The sequence below is a fragment of the Molothrus ater genome, chromosome 6 (genome assembly GCF_012460135.2).
Source record: "Molothrus ater isolate BHLD 08-10-18 breed brown headed cowbird chromosome 6, BPBGC_Mater_1.1, whole genome shotgun sequence".
Lineage (NCBI taxonomy): Eukaryota > Metazoa > Chordata > Aves > Passeriformes > Icteridae > Molothrus > Molothrus ater.
The window spans coordinates 39,527,031-39,550,089 of NC_050483.2; the positions used below are offsets into that span (position 1 = coordinate 39,527,031).

General features: G+C 50.3%; 1 protein-coding gene across 1 annotated transcript in view; it reads right to left on the reverse strand.

The window, feature by feature from the left end:
- Nucleotides 1-22,454, reverse strand: part of LTBP2 (latent transforming growth factor beta binding protein 2) — a 71,272-nt gene extending 48,818 nt beyond the window's left edge. The window contains exons 1-3 of the mRNA XM_036384801.1: nucleotides 21,795-22,454; nucleotides 13,777-13,847; nucleotides 7,882-8,128 (exon numbers count right to left, since the gene is read on the reverse strand). Coding sequence (XP_036240694.1) covers nucleotides 7,882-8,128; nucleotides 13,777-13,847; nucleotides 21,795-22,249 — 773 coding nt within the window. The 5' untranslated portion in view covers nucleotides 22,250-22,454. The remainder of the gene's footprint in view (nucleotides 1-7,881; nucleotides 8,129-13,776; nucleotides 13,848-21,794) is intronic.
- Nucleotides 22,455-23,059: the final 605 nt, after the last annotated feature.

Consider the following 23,059-nt stretch of genomic DNA (forward strand, 5'->3'; position numbering starts at 1 on the left):
CTCCCTCCCTCCCTCAGAATTCTTTCCAATTTGTCAATTTTTCTGGCAATAAAGAATACCTTGACTCAGAGCAGGAGCCCAGGGTGTACAGGGAAAAAAACTCATCTGACTTGGGTCCTAAGCACCATCAGTCTCTGGTATGCACCACATGAATTACCCTCCATTGACTAATTTGCTTTTCACTTCTACCCTGAAAAATCTTAGCCTTTCCTTCCAGATTTCTTCCTTGCATAGAGGATATTTTTCCATCAGCAGCAATAGATAGATAAGATTTTTCCAGCCTGAATGTCTTCTTAATTCCTGTCTAGATGTTTAGTTTCTGCCTAAATGAGAGCTTTCACACAGGTGGAAAAAAAATGAGGTGGTGTGGAGAGCAAGGTACCAATCCCACCAAGCACCAAGAACTCAGGGCAGCATTTCTCAGGATGCTTCTGAAGAAAGGAAAAGAGAACAAGTAGATTTTATATGGAGACTTTTAGATCTTCATTTCAACCACTTCTTGTATCAAATCAACTTCAATTAATCCCTTGTTTCCTGCTAGCACTGGTGATTTATGTGAAACATTCACAACTAAAGAGAGCAGCTTTGATTTTAGTGAAGTACCAGTTTAAACCAAAAAAGGCAACACACAGTCAGGTATGAGAAACTGCAGCAATCCACAGGCACAAGGGAGCTGAAGGCAAGATAGATGGCAATCCAAATTCAGGCATTAGGAAAACTCTTCCCAGCATTTGATCATGTGGCCTTAGTGCTCTTCTAACAACTTTCTTTTTTATACAACTGCTACATAAATTGTATTGTCATAAATGTCACAAATGATATATGTATAGTATATAAAATAGGCTATAAACTGGATTTTCTGTACTACCTTACCTACCACATGTACAATGTATTTGCCCCGCACCCTGCTCTCTTGCATGGAGTCTCAGATTGAGCTGACAGTAGCAGCACTCTCAGTTAGAAGGAAAAGTGCATTTGAACTGCCTAAAGGCTGCATTCAGCTATAGGAATGGCTCCCAAGGAGGTGCAGAAAACCCAGGTTTAATGTAAAGACCATATTTGGAGTTTTGAAAAGGGGCCTGAAAGCCAGCTATTCTCCTGCTGCTCTGAAGGGTATGCAACCCCCCAGAAAGTAAATACATAAAACATATAAACCAGAAGGGTGCTGACAACTTTAAAACACTAGAAAATAAAGAAACTGAATCTGGTGCCAGACTAGAGAAGGTATATCATGTAATTTAAAAATAGGAGGGGTTTTTTAATATAAGAAAAATGGCATTTACACTCCTCTTGAGTAGCTTGAGTTTTTCCTTTAGGCTTCTCATCCAGCTTGCCAAGGACTTTTGACTATGTCAAAGCAGGAAAGGGGCCTAGATCTGGAGCTTATGGAGATCTCATTGTCCTGAGTGACATATTTTCCTTTTCACATATTCTCACCCGGAGTGGCACTGGCTTTTTAGTTTCAATTTTTTAACAATGTCTCAGATATCTACTCAAAGTTGGCTTTGGAACAAGGAATGTAAATGTTTGGCCACCTTGTAAAAACCATACTGCCAAAGGGAAGCACCTTAGAAAGCTGCAGTTAGGGCTTATCTGCACTGAGAAAATATGCCATTCAAGTTACAAGCATAGACACTGTAGTGGCACAAGGCTGGCACCGGTGTTCTACCCCGGGAATTCAACATCGTGTACTATGGATCGCCTGGGCTGGTCCCATACCAAATGAAGTGGGAAAGCTGCCACAGCCTATGCCACAGGAATGCACTTAAACAGGGGGATGCTTCTCATCAAGGTCTGGCTTTTTTTTTTCTCTGATATTTGGATATTAATAAATTGTAACACTCATAAATGTGGACTGAGTGACAATCATAAGTGAGCAGAAGAGCAAAGATGCATTCAGTAAGTATGTAGCTAGTACAGACCTCCTGCTAGTGCTAGACATATGGTGGATAAACAGTCCTGGACACTCGTCAGCAGCCCAAGTAAGGCAGTAAGCAAGTTTTCCTTTTTCTCATGAATGTGGAAAGTTCAAAACTGGCAAGACAGGAGGCTCCAGATCCTGCTTTAACAATTAAGACAAATCTGCCTCTGTTTGGAGCAGCATCTTTAAAAAGCAAGTGACCTTGCAGTGAACTTTTTGTTCTATCTGCTAGTCCTCAATGACAACAAGCTCATCAAGCTGATTTTGCCAAGCCACAGTTCTCAATGTCGTGGTTTAAGTGGTGACCCCAGGGCAGACAGCTTTGTATCCATCCATGGGCTCCACTCCCCTTTGCAAAGGATCATGCTTGACATTTGACTAGCACCAGGACAGGATTTTCAAATGGAAGAGAACAATTTTCAAATGGGGGAAAACACACTTTCTCCATCCAGCAACCTCTGCCACCCACCCAAGATCCTCCCATCTGTTTGCTCCCTGCTGTTCTAATCCTTTGCTTCCAGGAGAGAGAACAGAGATTTTGGCAGAGCCTGCCTGCTGGCATGAGGTTCCCAGTGTTCCCAGGCCAGGAGCGCTTGCCACAGCTCCTCAAGGGCTGCATACAGCACTTCTTCTCATCAGGAAGGGAGGAGATGTCTCCTCCAGGGTGCTGCAGAGTGTCTGGGATCAGAAATCAGTGGGCCAGGCGTGTTGCAACTCAGCCTTCTTCCTTTTCCATCCTGAAAACACGAGGCAACTCCCAACAACTGCCTTGCCTAAACAGAACCCTCTCAGAGCAGGAAGCTCCCTGCCCTCAAGAGCTTAGCTGCATTAAGCTGTCTGCACAGTGTCTCAGCACCTTACACTACAGCTATGTCCTTTTCCCTTGCCTGCATCGCTGGGGGAATGCTTTGCAGGTCCCAGACACCTCTGCTTCTCTTCCCAGAGAAGGATGCCTTGCTTTGCAAGCAGCCATCACCCAGCACACACCTCCCATCCAGGCAGCACAGCTCCCTTGCACAGAGGCTGGCTACAGATTTATATATCCCTGGCAGAAGGGACCTTCTCAGGTGGCAGCAACAGGACCCTCCACACACACTGCCAGAGTCAAAGGCATCTGGTCAGCCATCCTGAGGGTAAGGGGCAAGGGAACAAACCCTTTCCACTCCCTGCTAAATAAACATGAATTCTGCTGATAATCCAGCCTTAGGAAAACAAAGCTGTTTCCATTTAGCTCAGCTTCTGGGCTGAGGTGCAACTCCACCCGCACAATCATCCATCAGGGCTTTGCTTCTCCAGGCAGAGATTCAGGCTGAGATCAAGAAGAGGGAGGGTTTGCAGTTAGTCCGTGCTGGGAGGGCCTCTAACACCCCCAGGATTTTGCTCTCCAGAGCACTTGCTGTTCCACCCAGCACAGAATGGGGCCCTCTCAGCTTCTGCAGCAGCTAACAAGTCTCCACAGGCTCTCTTGGACACCTGACTCCAAATCTGCACTGAACCACAGACTGCTGAAGGAACTTGGGAAGTGGTACTCATTGCTTAGCCTGTATTTCCAGGATGACAGCTGGAGCATCACCAGCTCTGGTGTCAGCAAAGTAGACCCAGAGCTGCCTTTCTCCTAGCCTTGTCCTTCCCTGGGCAAGGGTTGAGCTCAAGTAAGACTGAATACATCTTCTTCTTCTTTAGTCCCAGGAGGAAGAGAGAATGCACACCATAGAGGCCAGCCCAGGATGGAGTGGTTCTTACCCAGTACCTCTCCAGACAGAAACACTGAGGGCTACAAGTAACTCTGCAGCACTGTTGCCTGTGCTCAGCACAACATTCAAGCTGACCTTCAATCCACATCTTTCCAAGACTGCCAGCACACCCAGAAAAGGATCTATGACAGCTACAGTGGGAATGCCCACAGGCCCATTCACTAGCCCTCACATCTGGCAGGTGAAAATTCCAACCAAGCAGTACAACCAGTTGCATATGACTGGTACAGCCCTGTTGCTCAAGGAGCTGCCACTTCTCACCAAGGGTGAGGAGGTACCTGAGAGTAGAGGACTGACAGTAACATCTCTGCTGTCCCAGCTGTGCTTCCTGGGCTCTCCTGGCAGGGAAGCCACAGAAGACTACTGTGGTTCTGAAGCAGAACCAGAAGCATGTGCATACCAGAAGCAGAATCATGAAAACAGGCAGCTGTCTGGTCATGCTCTTCACCAACACTTTATGGGCTCCTACAGACTCCCAAAAATTTCCTACCTCCAGACCAAGTTAGTCCCCACAATGAAGGTGCAGTCATGGTAAGCAGCAAGTCCAACTACATGAGGACAAGAAATAATTTTAAAGCAGTCTCATCACTCACGTAATTGGGTAATATTTTAGTCCAGGCAGTTCCTAACTAATTCAGCTGGCTGCTCTCTTACACTCTCTCTCTGAAGACTCACTTCAAAACACATTGAAACCAATAGCAACCCAATTACTTCTTAGAGACCAGGTCTCTGTGGTGAATTAATGGGTTTTGTTGCATGTTTAAAGCGAATCTAATATAGTACTGTTCTAGTGTATAGCTTCAGAGCTTCTGATAGTTAGCTCTGTACAAGCAAACACAAATAAAGCAAATATAGATGCAAATAAACAAAAAGAGAATGCAAATTCACTCATGTGAAGATTGATTTCCTGTCTTGAAATAGCAAGACAAGGCTTAGATGTCTATAAGCTCCTACTCTTGTGCAACTCCTGCTTGTAAGCAATGCAAATGTACAGGGAGGTTGGGGACTGGGTATTTGTCCTGGAACTCAGAGTCTTCTCACAACACTGACCTAGAATCACCGGTGTCCTCCATCCACAGAACCATTCAAGAACTTCTTCTACCTCTTCCTTATTGACAAATCAGACAAGTAGCCAGCTCCTGTGAAATCATGCCAGGCTGAATAGAAAAAGTCAGCATCCACCAGCACAACCCACCCTATCCTGGAGCAGACCATGGACCTGACAACCCAAGCTGTTCCTCTCACACTTGACAGTGAACTGAACTCAAGTGAATGCAGCTCTGAGTTTGCAGTGCCTAAAACCCAATCCTCATAACTGCAAACATGAACAACCACTACCTAGCTCTTTTAAGACAAACTTCTTGCTTTTGCTGCTACAAAACTGTATGAAGAGAGCTTCATGCAAAAGCACAGAAAGCACTTCAGTGGAAAGAGATGATGTTGTCACTGCAAGTTCAGACGAGTCTAAGAGTGTGGTTTCATGATACAAATAACCAACCTAGAGAAGTGACTTCCCCACCCCTCCTTTCCTCCCCTTCACTGCTAGACATGCAGTTCTCTCCAATTCTTTTGGTCTCATGATCTTCCAATAAGCCAATTTAGTCCACTGAAGTGGTAGAAAATTATCTTTGATTTTGCTGTGTTCATTTTTTTGCTGGTTTACTGAACTGAGCCAACTCACCCAGAGACCAGGTGGGGACCAACAAGTGAAGCAATGGGAGGGCATGGCCAAGACCATGCCTTTGGCTGCAGATGCTCACTCTTACAGGCTCTGCAGCTAGCCCAGAAGTTGACATGCTGAAAGGGACACTCAAAAACTTTTGGGGAACTACTCTTCTAACAGCAACAAGGCTTTTAAGTTATGCAGTACCACACCATGTTATAAGTTCCACAGACCACAGAAAAAATCCAAGTGACTGAGTTGTATAGAAGAACACCCAGGGGCTGAAGAGAGGCATTTCAATGCACACCAGTGGCAGGGTGCAGGCAGCCCTCCACCTGCCTGCAAAGCAGGGCTGGTAAACATTGCCTGGGCAGCACAGCACTCAGAGGGGTGGTGAGAACTGCCTCTTGGAGAGACACACAGCAGCCTCAGCGAATCCTTCAGGATTCTCCAGAAGGCAGTCAGTGGTGGACATGTCCTGGTGTCCTACCTGTGGCCATTGCAAAGGACAATAGTCAAAGTCTCTTGCTGAAGCATGGGATGAAGGTGACATCCTATGGCCTTCGTGGACAGAGAAGGAGGAACAGCAGAGCACACTCCTTAATGGAGTCCTGTTTCCTTGGGATAGTGCCAGAGGATTTAAGGTACGTTGGGCAGCTGGGCATTCAGCAATCCCAGCTCAGTGATCACTAGCTGCTATGTCTGACTGACTGGGCAAGAATGCTCTGCCAGTGCCTGCACAGCCCTCCGTCCTCTGTGCGGAGCCTGAGGTCATGTTCCTTACAGGGAAAGCCTTCAACAGGTGCTGTATCTCCAAGGACACTGCTGTCCCTCCCCTCCAGTCCCTCCTCACAGAGTGGTAGCACAGAGGGGTAGGAGGAGGTCATCACCACAGGGAAACTCATCAGCAATGCCCAGGATTACAGGCACATGAGAGGGCTGTGTGCTCACTTGGGCAGCAAGCCTCTCTTAGAGCAGCAATGGCAGGGGCTTGGTCACCTCTCCCTGCCAGCATCACCTCTGCCTTTCCTCAATTTGGTTTCTATTAGATAGTCTTCCATTTGGGCACCAAGATATGTCATCTTCAGCAAACTACTTGGTGCCAGTAAAATCTTTGCCAGTCATTTGAGCCTCTCCAATACTGTTCACAGCCAAGGGTCTAGAATTGTCTCCAGCCCATGCATTGCCTCTGTTTCAAAAGAGACAGAAAGGCAGTAGCTACTGTAGGGGCAATGGGCATGTTGGAAACAACCTGCAGGAAAATAGAAAAGCAAAGGCCAAATTGCCCTCTCCTCAGGCAGCACAAAGTGATGTTGACAGAGAAAGCCAAAAGTTCAGAAAAGATAAAGGAAAAACTGAAGTTACATCCCGGTTAAACACCTGTAATTTGCTGTAATGTCTTCCTGATTGTGACAGAGGAGCTCCTCCTGGAAGCCATGAGAAAATTCTCTGCTTTAGTGGCTACCAACAAAACCAGTCTTTCTGGCCCAGCAATTGACTGAACAGCTCCAAGAAACACAGGGGCCTTTAGGGGTGATGCAGTCTAACAATTTGCTCCCACATTCATGGACTCTTATAGAGAAGTGGAGGTGGTCTAAAAAAACCCAAACAAGTAATATGTGTGGGTTATTGTAGCAGGCACTACTCTCAATACTCCATCCCCAAAAAGCTGCTGGCACAGTAGTAGTGCTTATTAGGGAAAGACACCTCTCCCATCTTTACTGCCTCATTCAGTAAAAACAGCTACAGCTCCAGCAGGATGTCACAAAACACAAAGTTTTGTGAAGCAGTGGTAGCCCAGGTACAGGAGCATCTCAGCACTGATCTGAGGCAGGTGCACTGAAGCACTAGGTCCTTCCTCTCTGAAAAGACCAGACGATGCCACAGTTGTCATTCTGAGCTTAACACACTCCTCACACTCCCCGCTGCATGGACCTCTGAGCTCCAGCAGCTCCACCTTTGTTTCTGTACCCAATATGCAGGCATCTGCCTGAGTACCAAAATGACCCAAACCAAAGCAAAATTACTCAGAAATACAGAACAAACGGCTCAATAATTGCTAGACTCTGCCAGGAGACATCTGTGAGTGTCATTGTTTTGCTAATACCAGCTTTTACAAGCATACCTTAGATGTTCTCTTCTGTGGGTACTACCTGGATATATTGCTCTAAACATATCCTCTTGGGAAAGAGATTTACCCACCACTCCTCTGTCCACCCTGCTGCTACCATGAAGGCTATTCAGCAGCAGGACAAGGGCAAACTGATGACCTTCACAGTTCTCCTTCCTCATGGGATCATCATTAGCCCATCACATTCCTGTGTAGCCAGGGGACTGTGACAAAGTGCTGGAAACAAACTGAGTCCCTTGGAGGGACAGCAGGACCTGACCCCCTTATATCAGCTACCACAGCCTATGGAGGAGTGCTCATCAAGAGCCAGGTTGCCTGGTCTCATGAAGCAGAGGCCGTGGCCCAGCTGACCAAGGTGTTATCTGCCTGAGGGATGGGCACAGCATGATGCCAGGACTCAGGTATGACTTACACAGCTGGGACGTGCCGTGGGATGGGCGCCTGAGCCCCGTGCGGGGAGGCATCCCGCCCTATTGTGCTGGTCCTCCTCCGGAGGGAGCCTGTGCGGGGCTGGAAGGCAGCAGCAGCGGCACCAGGCGGGTGGTACTCCTGCTCAGGAACAACTTCTTCACAGCGGGAGCCCTGGAAGCCTGAGCGACAGGTACAGACCTGGGGGCGGCTGCAGGAGCCCTTGTTCTGGCATGGCGGGTCGCAGACAGCTGAGGAGACACAGAAAGGCAGTTAGTGGACACAGGACTTGAGCCCCATGGTGGTGACACCCAGCTGGGGCAGCACAACCGGGACAGTCCCATCTCATCTCTACAGGCAGGTGACCTTTACGGTCTTGGTGTTACAACTGCTGTGGGCCCCTAACACAAGGTCACCTCTATTCTCCACACAGGTCTCTGCAGAGCTTTTCTCCAGCAATACTTATTCCAGAAAGTTCAGAAATGAGCAGCATGGCCTGCAGAGAGCACATGGCTGCCAGCATTGCCCAGAGTGCTCTGGACAGGAATAGGTCCTAATTCACAAAGCAAGGGATTGCATGTTACCTTTAGTCTGTTTTGGGATCTGATTTGCACAGTGCCCCTGGCCCGTCCCCTTCAGTGCTTTCCAGCTTTCCTTCCACGGCTGATTTTGGAGTCACTCAAATTCCTCCACTGCTACAGGGACTTACAGTTCATTAACCTTATGCCTAAATCAACCTCTGAGCCTGTGTGTTCCTAATTACAGCACATCAGCTTCAGTTTGTGCCTGGGGAGGAAAGTGCTATTAATTATACACAGGACCCTAACACTTCCCAAGTCAACAGATGCCAAATTGGGTTTATGACCCAGGCAGTGGCAGCCAGGAATCCACAGATTGCTCCAGTAGGACTGGACTTATTGTTCTGAGCAAGGGTAATTGAAAAGGCACTGAAAACAGTGTTGTCCTTCAAAGACAGAAGGTGCCAGCTGGTCAAAGGGTAATAAAGCCTTGTTGGACAACACAAGGTGGACACTAAACTCCAGCCACATGGAGACCTTGTGAATGGGTTTTAACCCATGAAGCCACTGCTTCTGCTGATACCCCTTCTCCCAGGACTGCCCCAGGGAGACTGCAGGGGCACCTCACCACCTTTACACACAGCTGCAGGGCTTTCAAGAGCATGTCCCTCCCCTTCTGGCTGTGCTCTCTACTACTATGAGATACAAGCATGCCTGTGAGAAACACTGCTTCTGGACAACAAACATACAGACAGCTCGTTCCTTGTGTGCCATCCACACATCATCCTGCTGTCATCAAATGAGAGAAGTCCTTATGCAGACACTTGAATTCCTTTCACAGCAGCATAGCCCCCACAACCCTTCCCTCATCCCAAAACTAGCCTGCCATCAGCTTTTCCTAACTAGATCAAGGATATGCTCGCTGGAATGCTTCATGTGACATTTATTACCATGTTAACACTCAGGAAGAGAGGGAGATCTCAAGGAAAAGGAGACCCCAAGTCACGTAAGTCTGTATAGGTTAAAGCCAGAGGTTTTGATGAAATCTCCCAGTAAAATAAATCAGCCAACACTGCAGTGCCTGGAACAGGGACAAGGTCCTAGTCAGGCAGGAATTAAGCGTCTCTGGGAAGTCTGGCACTCCAGAAGTTGATGTAATTTATAATACAAAACTCAGCTGTGATTTAAATAGGCTGCCAGTCCCTACTGTTATCTCCCAATAAATGCCTGTTTTTTAACAAAGGCCACCAGCCCAGGAAGCCTGCCATTGAAAACAACCACTTCACATGCTGAAATACTGCAGAGCCACGATGCTGGGACCTGGAACCACAGCAGTTCTCACAACCTCTCCCACCAACAGAGTCACCTTCGACTGTACCCTTCAGCAGGAAAGTGCTGATAAGTGACCAGGCACTCTAAAAAGCCCCTAAGGCAGTTTATATAGAGAAGAGGAGGAAGGGAATGGGATTAGTCTTCTGATCTCTTCAAGCAGGATCAATGGGGAGCTGCCCTAGCTGAAATATTTCAGCTCTAGGATTAAGCCCCTTCTTAGTTGCCTTTACAGACTCGGGGATAACTTGAAAGAGCTTTAAAATTTGCTGGTTTTCACTCAGTTCAGCTATGCAATACAAGGAGAGCAGATCAGTCAGTGGCAGCACTGCCAGTGACAAGTGTGTGAAATCACCAGTCAGGCCCCCCAAACCATAACATTAGCTGAAGAAACAAGATGGTTAAAATACACACATATATCTGAAATCTTTCTCTTTGCTTTCTGTTTTCTGACCTCAGGGGTTACTTTGAGGTGTTGCTCCCCAGCTCGGGGTACTATAAACAGTTTCTGTTAAGATGACAGGCACTCATTTCTTCTCACTGGAGTCTCATGTAATCACCTCTTCCAGGAGCTGGGGATTAGGGGAAACAAAAATAGTCATCCCAAAACTCTTAATAAAAGAATAAGACTTGGAACACTGCTGAAGTATCACTAACAGACAATGTAGTTTGTTCAAGAACATCTAACAGTGCCCTCACAGATCAATTCTAGTCTTTAGTGCATGAGGTAAGTCCTCCCAGCAAGGTCACACAGCAGGGATGACTGTGGCATGACTCTGACCACCCAGCCAGGCCTGTCAGAGGGGGATGCCACCAAGTTCAGCCCTGCTTTGCTTGGCAGGCACACCTGGCCCAGGGTTGAGCAATGACATGCAAGGTAACATTCAATTACTGAGTCCCTGAAGCTCTGCTCATGCTCTTCATCTAGGAGAGTGATGTAGATCTTCACTGTAAGCAGCTCCTGTGCAGTTCCATTTAAAATGCAGGGGAACCTGTCCATCAACTAGGGCCTCCATAGGAAAACAGAGCTGCTGAAGGACTTGTACCACTGGGGCTATTCAGTCCACTTTCTCATGGAAAAGTTATGTATGTAAACTCAGTTCTAACTTATAGCTCTGACTGTGGGAGCACACCCAGAAGGGATGGATAGTTTACCATAAGTGAGATCTGTGCAGAGTGACAGGGAGGTGGATCAACAGCAATGCAGGAACAGCAGAGAGGAAACAGAATTTCAGTCAAGAACAGCCAGGGTTCAAAAAACCCTATAGTCACCGTTCAGAAGAAAGACAAATGAAGAGGCATGTGAATGTCATTTTGCAGATGTGGAAAAGCCCCAGGGATGCTAATGGGACTGTCTGAAGTCACGCTGTGAGGCCACAGCAGAGCCAGAGACTCAGCCTGGAATCCCTGCACCTTTATTCACCATCTTAACTGCAAGACCATCTGTATAAGATTGGAAAGTGCATTAGTTTATTTAGTCCTTCCTGACACACTGATTAAAAATGTTTCTTTTAAACTTTAAAATATTCATGTCAGGAAAAAAGCTCATGCTGCATTCCCAGCCCAGGTTACTATCTCTGGAAGCAGCAAAGAACTATCATGAATAATGCTGATGAAAGTGGAGGCTGATAAACTAACATGGGGAGGCTGAGCATGATGAGCTAATAAGCAGCAGCTAAATTACTGACAAGTGTACGCTGCAGCCACTGCAGCCCCGAAAATGTGGGCAGTGCAAGGGGGCATCTGGCTACTTGTGTATACAGGTTTCTTCTCCACCAAACTAAGAACATAATGGCCAGAGTCTCACTCCAGAACAAAGTTAAACAGGCAGGAGGTTGAACCCTTCAGGCCTACATTCAGATGCACCTCACTATCCCTAAAGGCCCCTTCTGTGAGAAGACCTCTGGAGCCTCATGGCGTACAGTCCCTATATGCAGCTCAATGGGATCACCTGGCAGCGTGGGGGCAGAGGTCACAGGGATCTCTGCAAATAGGCAAGGTCTTCCTCCTAAACTCCCTTAGCTCATTTCCACCTTCCCAGGAGATGTTGTTGCTCCAGGGAAAGTTATTTTCTCTTTTTATCTTCCCTGTCACAGACTGTCTGAAAATTCCACAAGTCCTCACTGCAACTTTGGTCCTCAAATCTGAAACATACAGAGAGACACTTCCCTAAGGCTGGAGTTAAGTCATATGCAGGGATATTGAAAGAATAAAGTGCCTACAAAAGCATGGGTGAATGAAGAAACCACCACCCTTGGTAGGTGAGAGGAAGTAGATTATGGCAACAATTTGACATATCCTCTCTCCTGCACCCAGGCTGCATCAAGGCTCAAATCCTTGAAAACCAAGTATCTGTCCAACACCTGAATACTGATTCTTACATCTTTCATCACTCTTAAGAGGTTCTCTCTGGCTGCATTTCTACCCCACTGACTTCCTTGATATGCCACATATCAAAGACCATGGGAACAGACATAAAACAGCATTACAGTGCAGAAATTTAATGGGGATGGGCTTCCAGCTTGCCTTGGCAGCTTTAAAAACAGCTGTATGTCTCCAGGAGCTTGAGTTCCAGCAGAAAATCTCAGGGAAGGAGGTAGCTGGGAATTAAATTATGTTTACACATCACCAGTCTCCACCAAAGTCCTGGCTGAGCTTTACCGTCCCCGGTCAGGGGGACACTGTCAGGCCTGATCATGTTGACACTGTCTTTTTAATGAATCCTTGGGAACAAGGGCTCAGCACCTGAGCAATCACCAGGCAGCCTTCGTGGCTGCAAGCCCAGATCCACTGCTCCTACCAAAATCCCTAATGAGAGAAAGATGCTGCCATGGCTGGCCCGCGCTGTGTTTACAGACACTGTCTGGCAGCACAGCATGCTCTCTACCGTTTGGCTTCTGCCGGATGGGGGAGAGGGAGAAGGGAGGTGAGTCAGCCCTTGGCCCCCTGCTCCCAAACAGGATCGCTAATGCAATCACCCCAGCACGGCCAAAGCGCCGTGAGATCCCGCGGCAAACAAAGCTGGGCCTCCTTCCCTGCTTCACATCTGGGCAGCTGCTGCTGCCGCCCCAGCAAAGGCAGATGCTGTCGCTGTTCTGGGCTGGGCATTCCCCCGGCCCGTGCTCCTGCCCCCCAGCTAACAGAGAGCCACAGGCAGCCCCGCACCTCCCTGGGACCAGGCAGGTGCATGGGGCCAGCAGGGCCCGGCAAAGGCCACGGATGAGCTGCTGGTGCAGCCCTGCTGGTCAGGGACAGGGGTCACACAGGGGTTGCCCAGAGCTGAGGAGCTATTGAGGATGGAGGCAGTTCACTTGCCTCTGGTGTGCATTGCACTGGTGCTTACCCAAACATCTTCTCTTCCAGTGCTGTGTCAGGGAGCCCACAATGACCACAGCCCACAGGGCTGTACCAGGGCTGCCTGGGTGAGCAGAACACTTCATGCTTCCTCTGTGGGTAGGCAGGAGGGTCCTGGCCAGGCACTGCACTGCAGTTTTGCACTGCAGGAGTACCCTGCGCCTCACTGCCATCTTAGGCACCCCGCTCCAGCCCCACCCATCCGAGCCCTTGTGCCAAATCCATTAATTGCTTTTGTTAATAGCACCCAGATCTAATTTGCAGCCCTGATTCCCCACTCAGCATCAGCAGTGCTTACTCACATGAGCACAGCCCCAGTGTGCTGGTTCCCAGCTGCTGGGACTCTCACAGACCCATCTTTGCTCCAAGCAGGACAAGTGAGAGCCCAAGGCTCAAAACTCACACACAAATTGGCCACTGCAATGCCCTGCCCCAACAAGATCCTGCCATGGATGGACACTAATAACAATAATGAAATAAAACCATAATTACTCTACTAAAACTTTGCTGGCAGACAGGAAGAGCTGACCTATAGCCTGGCAGTCCCACAGCAAGGCTTTGGCACTGCCTCCACAGACCCCAGGATTTATCTCCTGCCCTGGCACCCTGCATGGGTAGTGTGTGGGGTCACAGAACTATTCAAGCACTTTTTAGAGGTGCATCCTCAGACTTGCACTGGCTGAGACTCTCATACTCACGTTTGATGCAGCGGTTTGTGCCTGGAGCTGTGGTCCATCCTGGGCAACACTGTCTGCCACAGACATTTGGCCTAAGCAGAGAGACAAAGCAGTGTGGTTAGGAGAGGGGGAAGCTGAGGTCTTGCTGCAGCCATCACCTCTGAGTCACCCACAAAATTATTTCCTGCAGCATCTGATATTTCCTTCCAGATGGACCAGCAGCTGAGATCAAAACCAATGGGACAAGGGCTGAGTTGTTTAAGTGTTTGGAAAAGAAACCCCCAAGGATTGTGAATGCTGCAGTGTGAGCAATCCCTGAGAGAGGAGCTCCCTTTTGAACTGGCATTATGCTGGATTCCTGGCACAGCACTCAGAGGAACCATTTTCCTCCTGAGAGCAATTGGAGGCCAGCAGCCAGAGATCATTAAAGATCTCATGGTTCTTCATGGTATTAGGGTGTAAATTTGGCCCGATTTCAACTTTGGTCATAGTATCTTGCCCCTGCCAATGTCCTGAGCTGCTCCAGCCGAGGAGAACACTTCATTCTCCACCTAACTGCTGCTGCCTGCTGCTGTTCAATGCCCAGCCCTGCCCTGGCAGGGATGGCACGTCAGAAGCCACACTCTGGGATGCTCCCCAGCTTGCTCTCCCTTTGCAAGCACCCCAGTCCTGCCTTTGTGATCTGTCTCTAGTGCAGTGACCCAGGGCACTGAGGACTCTCTGGTGCTATGAAATTTGTGTCTACCTGATGTGCACAGAGCTACACTAATTCCAAGATGCTGAAATCATTTCCATGAGTGTTGAAACCAGGATTTAGCTGCAGTTACTTTTTGACTGCCCTTACATAAATGACATCCTCCCCACCTCTCCTTTCTTGTCTGTTTTCAGGTAGGGATTACTGTCTACATACAACTATCACAGACAGTTCTGGGCATCTAAGGGGTGCTCTGCAATGCCCAAGCAGGCAGCTAATGCTGCTTCCTCTGGTCACATCATATCTAAGTGTCTATAATGAGAAGGAATAACAAGTCCCAGGGTGCTCTCCAAGAGTATTAATCATCATGGAGGGAAGATTTTAGAAATAGGTAACCTTTGCATGTCAAGGTAGATGAGAAAGAACAGTTGTCAAAAGATAGAAACTTAGAAATAGCCAGAAAGCTCTGGAAATCCTCTGGAAAAGAAGTGGAAAGTATGGTTTATTTCTAATGCTGGACAAGGCAGTCAGAGCTGCTGACAGAATTTAGAGGAACCACAGAAACATGCACATTTGTCTTCTGGGTTGACTTTAACATGAACACAGCAGGGTCAGAGGAAGGTCCTGCTCTAAACTGGCATCCTCCTGACTCCTGCATCCACATGGCCTGAGATGAGACTCCAGAAGTGCCAGGGCTCAAGCTGTGGGGCTCACATTTTAGGAGAGCCAAGGACAGTGGGTGGCAGGTATGCCAAGGATTGTTCTGGTGTTCACAAATGAAGCTGCCTGCAGAGGTACAATTGCTACATGTGGGAAAGGGAAGTGGTCTGAGAAGACACATCATTTAAAAGTGTTACCTAGTCCTTCAGGATCAATGTTGTACTAATCTAGGTAAATTTTCATAGGGAGAAAGCATTTAAGTTCCCTTGGTGCAACTTCCTGCAAGCAGAACAAGCCAAAGTAATTCTAGCACACACTCATATCTGGTCTGGCTGGGTAAGAGCACCAATTTCCAGCATTTTGTCTGTCAGCTCAAAGAGATGTATGAGTCTCTTCCTTAAGACATCCTCAGAAAACATCCATTAAAAAAAAAACCAAACCTTCCTTTATTTGCTGCATAAGAGCTCACAAGGCCTTAAACACTTTCAAGGTGTCCTGATCAGTAAAAAGAAAACTACTGAGCTGGAGCAGGTCTTTGGATAATTAAGGTCCTGAGAGGGACTCTACTCCAAGCAGCAACATAAGCAGCTTTGCTTAGACTGTCACAGCTCCCGTTCTTCCTTTGGCACAGGTGAAACACATCTCATAAGTCATATTCAGTCCCTTCAGTGAGCAAAGGCCTTGCCCTTTCCCACCTCAACTTATCCAGAAAATCATGTTTCTTGTGGGCAAAGTAGCTACCTTCTCCAGAGAAGCTGTTTTGGCCTTGAACTGTACTATTAGTTCTTTGTGGAATTAATGTTTAAATTTTATCTACATCTCTCAGGCATGCTGGAGTGAGCAGGTTGCTAGCTGCTCTCAATGCCAACACCAAGCCAGCAGTCATAGGAAAAAAGATCCGAGGCTCAAATGGACAGGGGCCCAAGCCTGAGCAGACAAGGCCACTCCTGGAGTCATGAAATCCCGTTGGGTTCAGCACAAATCCCTTCTTAATAGAACCACTCTGTGTCACTGCCAGACATGAGCTGCCAGCCCCAGGGGAAGGGGTTGGTGTTGATGCCAGCACCAACCAGGGTGATGCTCCTGGAGGAAGGGGTGCCCTCAGAGGCAGGGGCAGAAGGAATACCTGGATAGAAATGTTCCTTCCTACCATAAGGTCCTGGATAAGAGAATGGGAACAGATGGAGGCAGGGAGGACCTCCTAGACTGGAAATGAGCAGTTGGAAGGAACAACATGTAGGTAGTGCTGGAGGGTAGAGAAGAACCACAACTATTTCCTGATGAAAGTCCAGTGAGCAGGACCTCACAGAGCATGAGGTACAGGTAAGCAAGAGTATCAGCTGCAAGAAAATAGCTATGGGAGCTTTGCTGCATCCGACCCATTCCTGATCATTTCTGGTTCTACTTCAAGTATTTTGTTGTCATTTGCCTGGTTTGAACACCATGGGGTTTGTACTGCCTTGCAAAGAATTCAGAATAATCCCATTAAATTTAAGGAACATGGCATGTTTACAATATTGTGGGATGGTGCTTGAGAGAGAGTGGTGGCTTCCACATCCATTTGTCCTGCTGCACATGACACCACAAACACTTTAGGCAAAGATGTGGCTCAAGCACAAGGCTTCTGTGGGGCAAGTCCCGCCCTTGGCCTCTCCATCCAGGGCTGCTTCTGGAGAACAAACAAGTGGCAGGGTCCCCCCAGGTCTGGTGTCACCACAATGGGGGTGTCTCCTGAGGAGCTACCTGCAGACTCTGAGCAGCCTCTGGTCACCCCTCATGGCACAGGGAACAAGGACTTCCAAGGCATTGGGCAGAACTGCCCAGCAAGAGGAGCTGCTGGGTGCTGTGACACACCGAGCCCCTGGAGACCTAACAATGGCACAAGCCAGAGCCATGATCAGAACTTTGAAGCATTCAGCAGCTGCCTGAGCAGGTTTTCTCCTGCTTACCCACTCCTTGGAACAGGAAGCAGAGCAGAAAGGAAATGGGAGCATGACTCACACCCTCATCCAGGGCAGCTTGGGCTGCAGGGGGACCAGAGGATGAATGGGCATGTGGAGGGGTCAGCAGCTCTCCCAGCTGGAAAGAAACTCAACAGTCAAAGCAGAAGGGAGGACATGTCCTCATGTGGATCTTGCAAACTGAAGTTCCACTGAACCTTGTATTGGCCACATTCCATGGGATGCCCTAATCCCAGCCCTAACACTGATGCCAAAACAAGCCTTCAGCAAACGATCAGTATTTCCTATCTCTGTCTCCTTACCAGTGGAAGATTTTAATAATGTATTTGCCTTCCCAAGGGTCAGGTCAACTAGCACATATCCTGTGAAATGAAACATTGCTGAGAACATTCAAAGGCACTGAACTTGATTGCTTGTAACACTGTGCTGCTTCAGGGCTCATGGGCTACTTAGCACCTTCCAAAATAGTTCCCAGTCCAGCTCAGACCAAAGCAGACAGAGACCATTTCCAGTAGCCAGTTCCCCCTTTTTGAAGAGAAAGAGCACTGAATAGCTCAGACAGCTAAATAGCCACAGTACCAGAGAAAACCCTAAGGCATAACTCAGTACTTTTCTGGGAAAATGCAGAGTGGGGCACTGGATCCACATCTCAGCCTCTGCCTCAAGTACCAGGTACACCCTGAGGTCTCCAAAGAGCACAGGCAGCAGCCAGCAACTGCAAACCAAGCTTTTTCTTCATTCTGTGGCTAGCGTGCACCATCCATGTCCAGGTATAATCCCTGGCATGTTGAGCTTGGTGTACAGGAGCTCCCAGGCACTATTCACTGACCTGCTCCTTTTCTGGGATAGACAGCTCCTTGAAACTCCCCACAGAGCTGAAGCCAGTGCCATGAAGCCTCCCTGCACCCTGAAGAACCATTCATAGCCCTGACTGGATGCACTGGCACAACCTTGGACTTGAGCAAAGGAGCTGCTGCAAGCCACTCCCTCATCTCCTCCTTTGCTGCTGCAGCCAGAGGCCGCCAACAGCATCAGACTCAGGCATGCAGAGGTACCCAGGATGAGAACAGCCTGCAAGATCTTGCAGTGTTATCTTAAACAAGACCAAGCAACCAAAGCAGGCACCAGGGGGAAGGAAAACAAGAAAACAGTAGTAAGATCATGGCTTTTACAGCAATGATCACATGCTGTTTCTGAAGCATTCAGTAGAACCCTTTTTCCACCACTTATTTTAACAGCAATCTATGCATCATCTTTCAGCTTCACACAGAACTCTGTGCTGCCAGATATGCTGACTCCATTCAGACCATGTACAGCATCCTCACAAGAGGCCAGAGGGACCATTAGATCATCAGGTCTGCCTTTCTACTGCAGGAAAGTGAACTTCATCCAAATGCATATGAAATATTTGCTGTCAGACCCAGTGAAGAACATTGGCAAAAGGCTGTTGGCATCGATGAGTCACTGAAAACCCTCTGCCAAGTCCACACCATCATTTAACTGCCTCCACTCCTGAGCAATCCTATAAACACATTGCAGCAAGAACCTATATGCCACAAAGCCTGGGTAAAGCAGGATTACACAGCCACAGATGGTGTCTACAACAGCAATAAAACGTGGACTGGGGTGTAGAATGCCCCAAAAGAAAATGGAGGGAGAAAGAATGAGTCTGGGACTCTCTGCCTGCTCCCTGGGATGTCTCACATGCTCCTTGAAAGTGTCCAGCCAGGTGCCAGAAGTAGAGGCTTCCCCAGATTACTGTCCCATCACCCACCTTCCTCATCACTGTGACCCACCTTCCCAGCCATGGGGCAGAAGAACAAGGGGGGACACATCCCAAGGGACACTGGGATGTAGAGGGAGATGCCCACAGTGTCCTTGCAGCAGGACTGGCCACCCCAAATTCGGGATGCATCCAGCAGACAAGTACAGTCACAGCTACCCTACCCCACAACACTCAAGAGGAAAATCCTTCTAGTCAGGGGAGATGGAGAAACAGGGATGTTAAGCTGAACAGAGCAAAGCAGTGATGTTTTCAGGGCTGGATTGTTTTGTTCACTCAGAGTCAGAAGTCAGTAATTTTCTGTGATGTTTGTGGGGATATCAAAAGTCACCTCACAGTGAGTCTTCTGGGGAAAATACTAAAACCCAGCTCTTGCAAGTCTTGAAGTTGGATGCATTAATGAAATTGTTCGTACAAGTCACACCTGCAAAAAGGTCAGAGAGAGACTGAGCAGGATGGCATCCAAAGAGTCCCCAGGAAAGAAACTCAATCTTGGGTATGCAGCTATCAGACAAGGTGAGAAAATAATTATCTAGAAAAAACGAGTGCAAATAAAAGGTGATTTTTCAACCACAGAACTCTGCAGGGCCCCTGAAGGTACTAGCAGAGAGCTCTCATTGGGGAATCTGGAAAGGCAACACATGCAGGAGTTGTGATTTTGAGCCAAAATAATTGTATAAATAAATAGTACCGGGGTTTAGTGTGCCTGAAAAGTTACCTGAGTAAGGGAAAATGAAGGTTGTCATACCAGAGACTTGCAGGAGTTCGGTGTAAATAGCAGAACAGAAAATATCTCACCTGGCAAAAAAATGAAACATCACAAACTGAAGTTTTTTAGGGGCCCTGAGTTTCCTGGACGAAAATGTGTCTGGTGCAGCAAGGGGTGTAAGAAGATGGATGAGGTGGAAGGACAGAGGCTCCCAGAGTGGCTGGAGGCAGCAGCAGCTAGCTTTCCATGAGGAGCAGCACCATGTGGTTACTCGTGGGCAGTTGTTGCAGCTAGGCTTTCTCTTAAGCTCTGAAGACAGTAAGTTATAGAGAAACTTCAAAGTGATGCTTTGGAGTCCAGAACAGACAGAAAGCCATTACAGACACTTTGCAGAACTGAGGCTCTTGGGGACTGCAGAAAGCTTTGTATCCCCAGCCTTGATCTTCCAGTGCAGAGTAGAGGCAGAAAGTGCAGCAGAGCCTGCATGAGAAGCACAGCACTAGGACACAGCTCTTCCTTACTTTGAGCTTGGAGGCAGTGGCACTCTCAGATATAGATAATAACAGGTAAACTGTGAGTGCTAGACCAACCATCCCTGTTTACATCCTGGATTAAGGGATGAAAGCTACTTGCAAAAAGGTTCAGGGCTCTTCCGAGCACAGTGTGAACCTTGGGGCTGCCCTCACGCTCCTGACAGCAGCACAGGCCAGCTGTTGTCACCAGAGGCAGCTGCAGTCTGAAAACAAACATGCTGGGTATCAGATGACTCCAATTCAACCAAACTGCTACATGATCCCAAAGCAACACTGACAACATTCCAACTGTAGAAAGGGTAGAATCTTTCTGAGCCCAAAAACGTCCAAATCTGACTGGGCAGGACTGAATCTTCCCAAGACTCCCTCTCTGGGTGGCTGACAAGCCAAGACAATGAGCTGGGTAAGGTCAGAACCCATATGCCTAGCTGCTAGTGATACTTTATGTATCAAACATAAGTAGAGTGAACTTGGTATTTCTGTGGATGTGTTGAAGGAAAGTACACAGAGTGGCACAGAAAATATTTCTGTCTCCAAACTTTACAAGGAGATGAGTATGGGAGAGAGAAAACCCAGAGACAGACCTTTTGTGTTCCAGTGAAGCTCCCCACCAGATGTTGGAAGAAGACATTTCTGCCCATGTCAGAGGGCTGTAAACCCAGAGCCTGCCCCTGCAATCCCCCTAGCAAGGCTCACATGAGAGCAGACACACACACAAGTGCCACACGGGCTGGTCAAACTCCTGCGCGATGGTTTTGGCAGCCCTGTCCAAGGGGCAAAGGAGCTGATCTCGAGGGGCGTCAGCCACGGGGGAACAGCGAGGGAACTGCCGAGGAAGGGGCGCTGGGCTGAGGAGTCCATCAGCCCTGCACAGACGGCAGGCTCCCCTCACGATCGAGCAGCTGGCCCCGCCATACGATATCCCCTCCACCTCCTCAGGGCTGCAGCCAGAGGCTGGAGCTGGAAGCAGCCCTGCCAGGCAAGTCATAGGAAGCCTCCTTCGGCTGAGCCAACTCAAGCCATGGGAAGCTGCGGCGTGGAGTGCTTACAAGGGGCCCATTATGGGAGGAAGGAGCCAAGAGGGCCAGGTACCTGCAGCAAGAGCGGCAGCAGACACACTCCGTCCCGCAGAGCCAAGCAAGCCCCTCCAGCTCCTTCACACCTCAATCATGCTGGATCCCCCTCGGGAGTCCCCCACCCTGCAGCCTCCCAGGGCAGCTCCGGAGGGCAGCGGGGACACTGCCCGCTGCCGCGCAGCTGTCTGCCGGCCGGGGCCCCGACCTGCCACAGGGGCACTGCATCCCAACACGCCTGAAGGACGCAGCCCCACGCCTGGCAGACGGCGGCCCGGCGACCCACGCCCACTCGGGAAGCACACCCCGCCTGCGTGCACACCGACACACACACGCACCCACGAGTGGCTGCGAGCGGCGCGGCCGCCGGTGCGGGACAGACGCGCCGCAGGACAGCGAGCATCCAGCGGGGTCCCACTGCGCCGCTCCGGACCCGGTCCCGGGGAACTCTGCCCGCCATCCCGCGGGGGACGTGGCAGCGCCGGGAGCGCCCGTGGGATGGAAATGGGGATGCACACTGGGCTCGGGACGGGACCCTGCCCCTCCGTCCGGGGCTCCCCAGCGCCGGGACCACCGGGGTTCACGCTGCGCACCCCCGGCAGGATCCCCCCGGCCGCAGCACTTACCCCGCCATCCTCCCTCTGCCGCTTGGCTCCTTCGCCCGGGGCACCACTCGCGCCTTCAGCCCGCTGCCCTGCCGCTGGCGGGAGGAGTCCTGCCTGCTTCTCTGCCCCGCGCCGGGACCGAGCCCGGCATCTCCCGCTTGGCCCCGGGGCGCGGGCAGCCCGCGGTCGGGACGCTGCCTCCGGCCGTCGGCACCGCTCGGGCTCCCCGCGGCGGCCGCGGAGCCGCGATCCACGTGGAGGGCTGCGGGGAGGGGCCGTGACGGTGGAGGGGACCGGGACGCTGGGGACAGGCCGTTCGCGCTGCCCGCCGCCCCCAGCACAGCCCCGCGGCTCCGCAGCCGCGCCGCTCCCCCGGCCCCCGGCTCCAGCCTGGCCGCCGAGTCCGGCCGGCAGCGGGCGAAGCCCAGGAGGACGGCGAAGGTGAGCGGGAGGAGGCTGGCGGCAGCGCCCCGCATGGTGTCAGCCGGTGGCGAGGGGAGACGGGCGGTGCGGAGCGCTCAGAGCCCGGCTGGCATCCCCGGCGGGCGCGGGGCAGCGGGGACCGCCGGCTCTCCGCCCCCGCTCACCGCCCCATCCCGTTCCGGGACTCCGACGGGACCTGCCGCCCACCGGGGCCGGGGGCGCAGAGAGCAGTGCTGAGCCGGGGAGAGGGCTGTCGGGCGGCCCCCGCAGGAGGAGGGAGAGGAGAAGGGCGGCCGGCCCCGCTCTCCGGGCTGCCAGCGAGATCCCGCGCTCCGCAGGCAGCTCCAAGCACCTTCGCGCCTGCCTCTGGCACTGGCAGCGCCTGGAGGGGATGGAGGGTTTTATTTTTGGAAACCTCCCCCTTTGTGTCTTTTTGATGCTGACATCCCCCCTCTCCAGAGGACACGGCTCGGCCCCCCTTCTTAGGAGAGGAGACATTCCAGCAACACCCACTTTGGCAAAGGGAAACAAACTACAACAGAGAAGCCTTAACCCCTGCCTGGCCAGGGAGACCCGGCCGCCGCCGGCCCGGCAGTCGGCGTGCAGCCCCCGCAGCCCGCCCCGCCGCCCGGCCCGCCGCGACCCGCCGGGCCCGCCGCAGCTGGGAGCGCTCAGGAAAGGTGGAGCGACCCCGGCTTTGAGAGCACGGAGCAAAAGACACGGATGCCAGAAGAATACACCGGTGCCCCTCAGCATCTGGGCACTTCTGGAGCTGCATCAGCACCGCTAGCCCTCTCGCTGTTCTGGATTGCATCTACCAGGAGAAAGGCACGGCAATGGGAAGAGCCTTGTTGGCTATCCCA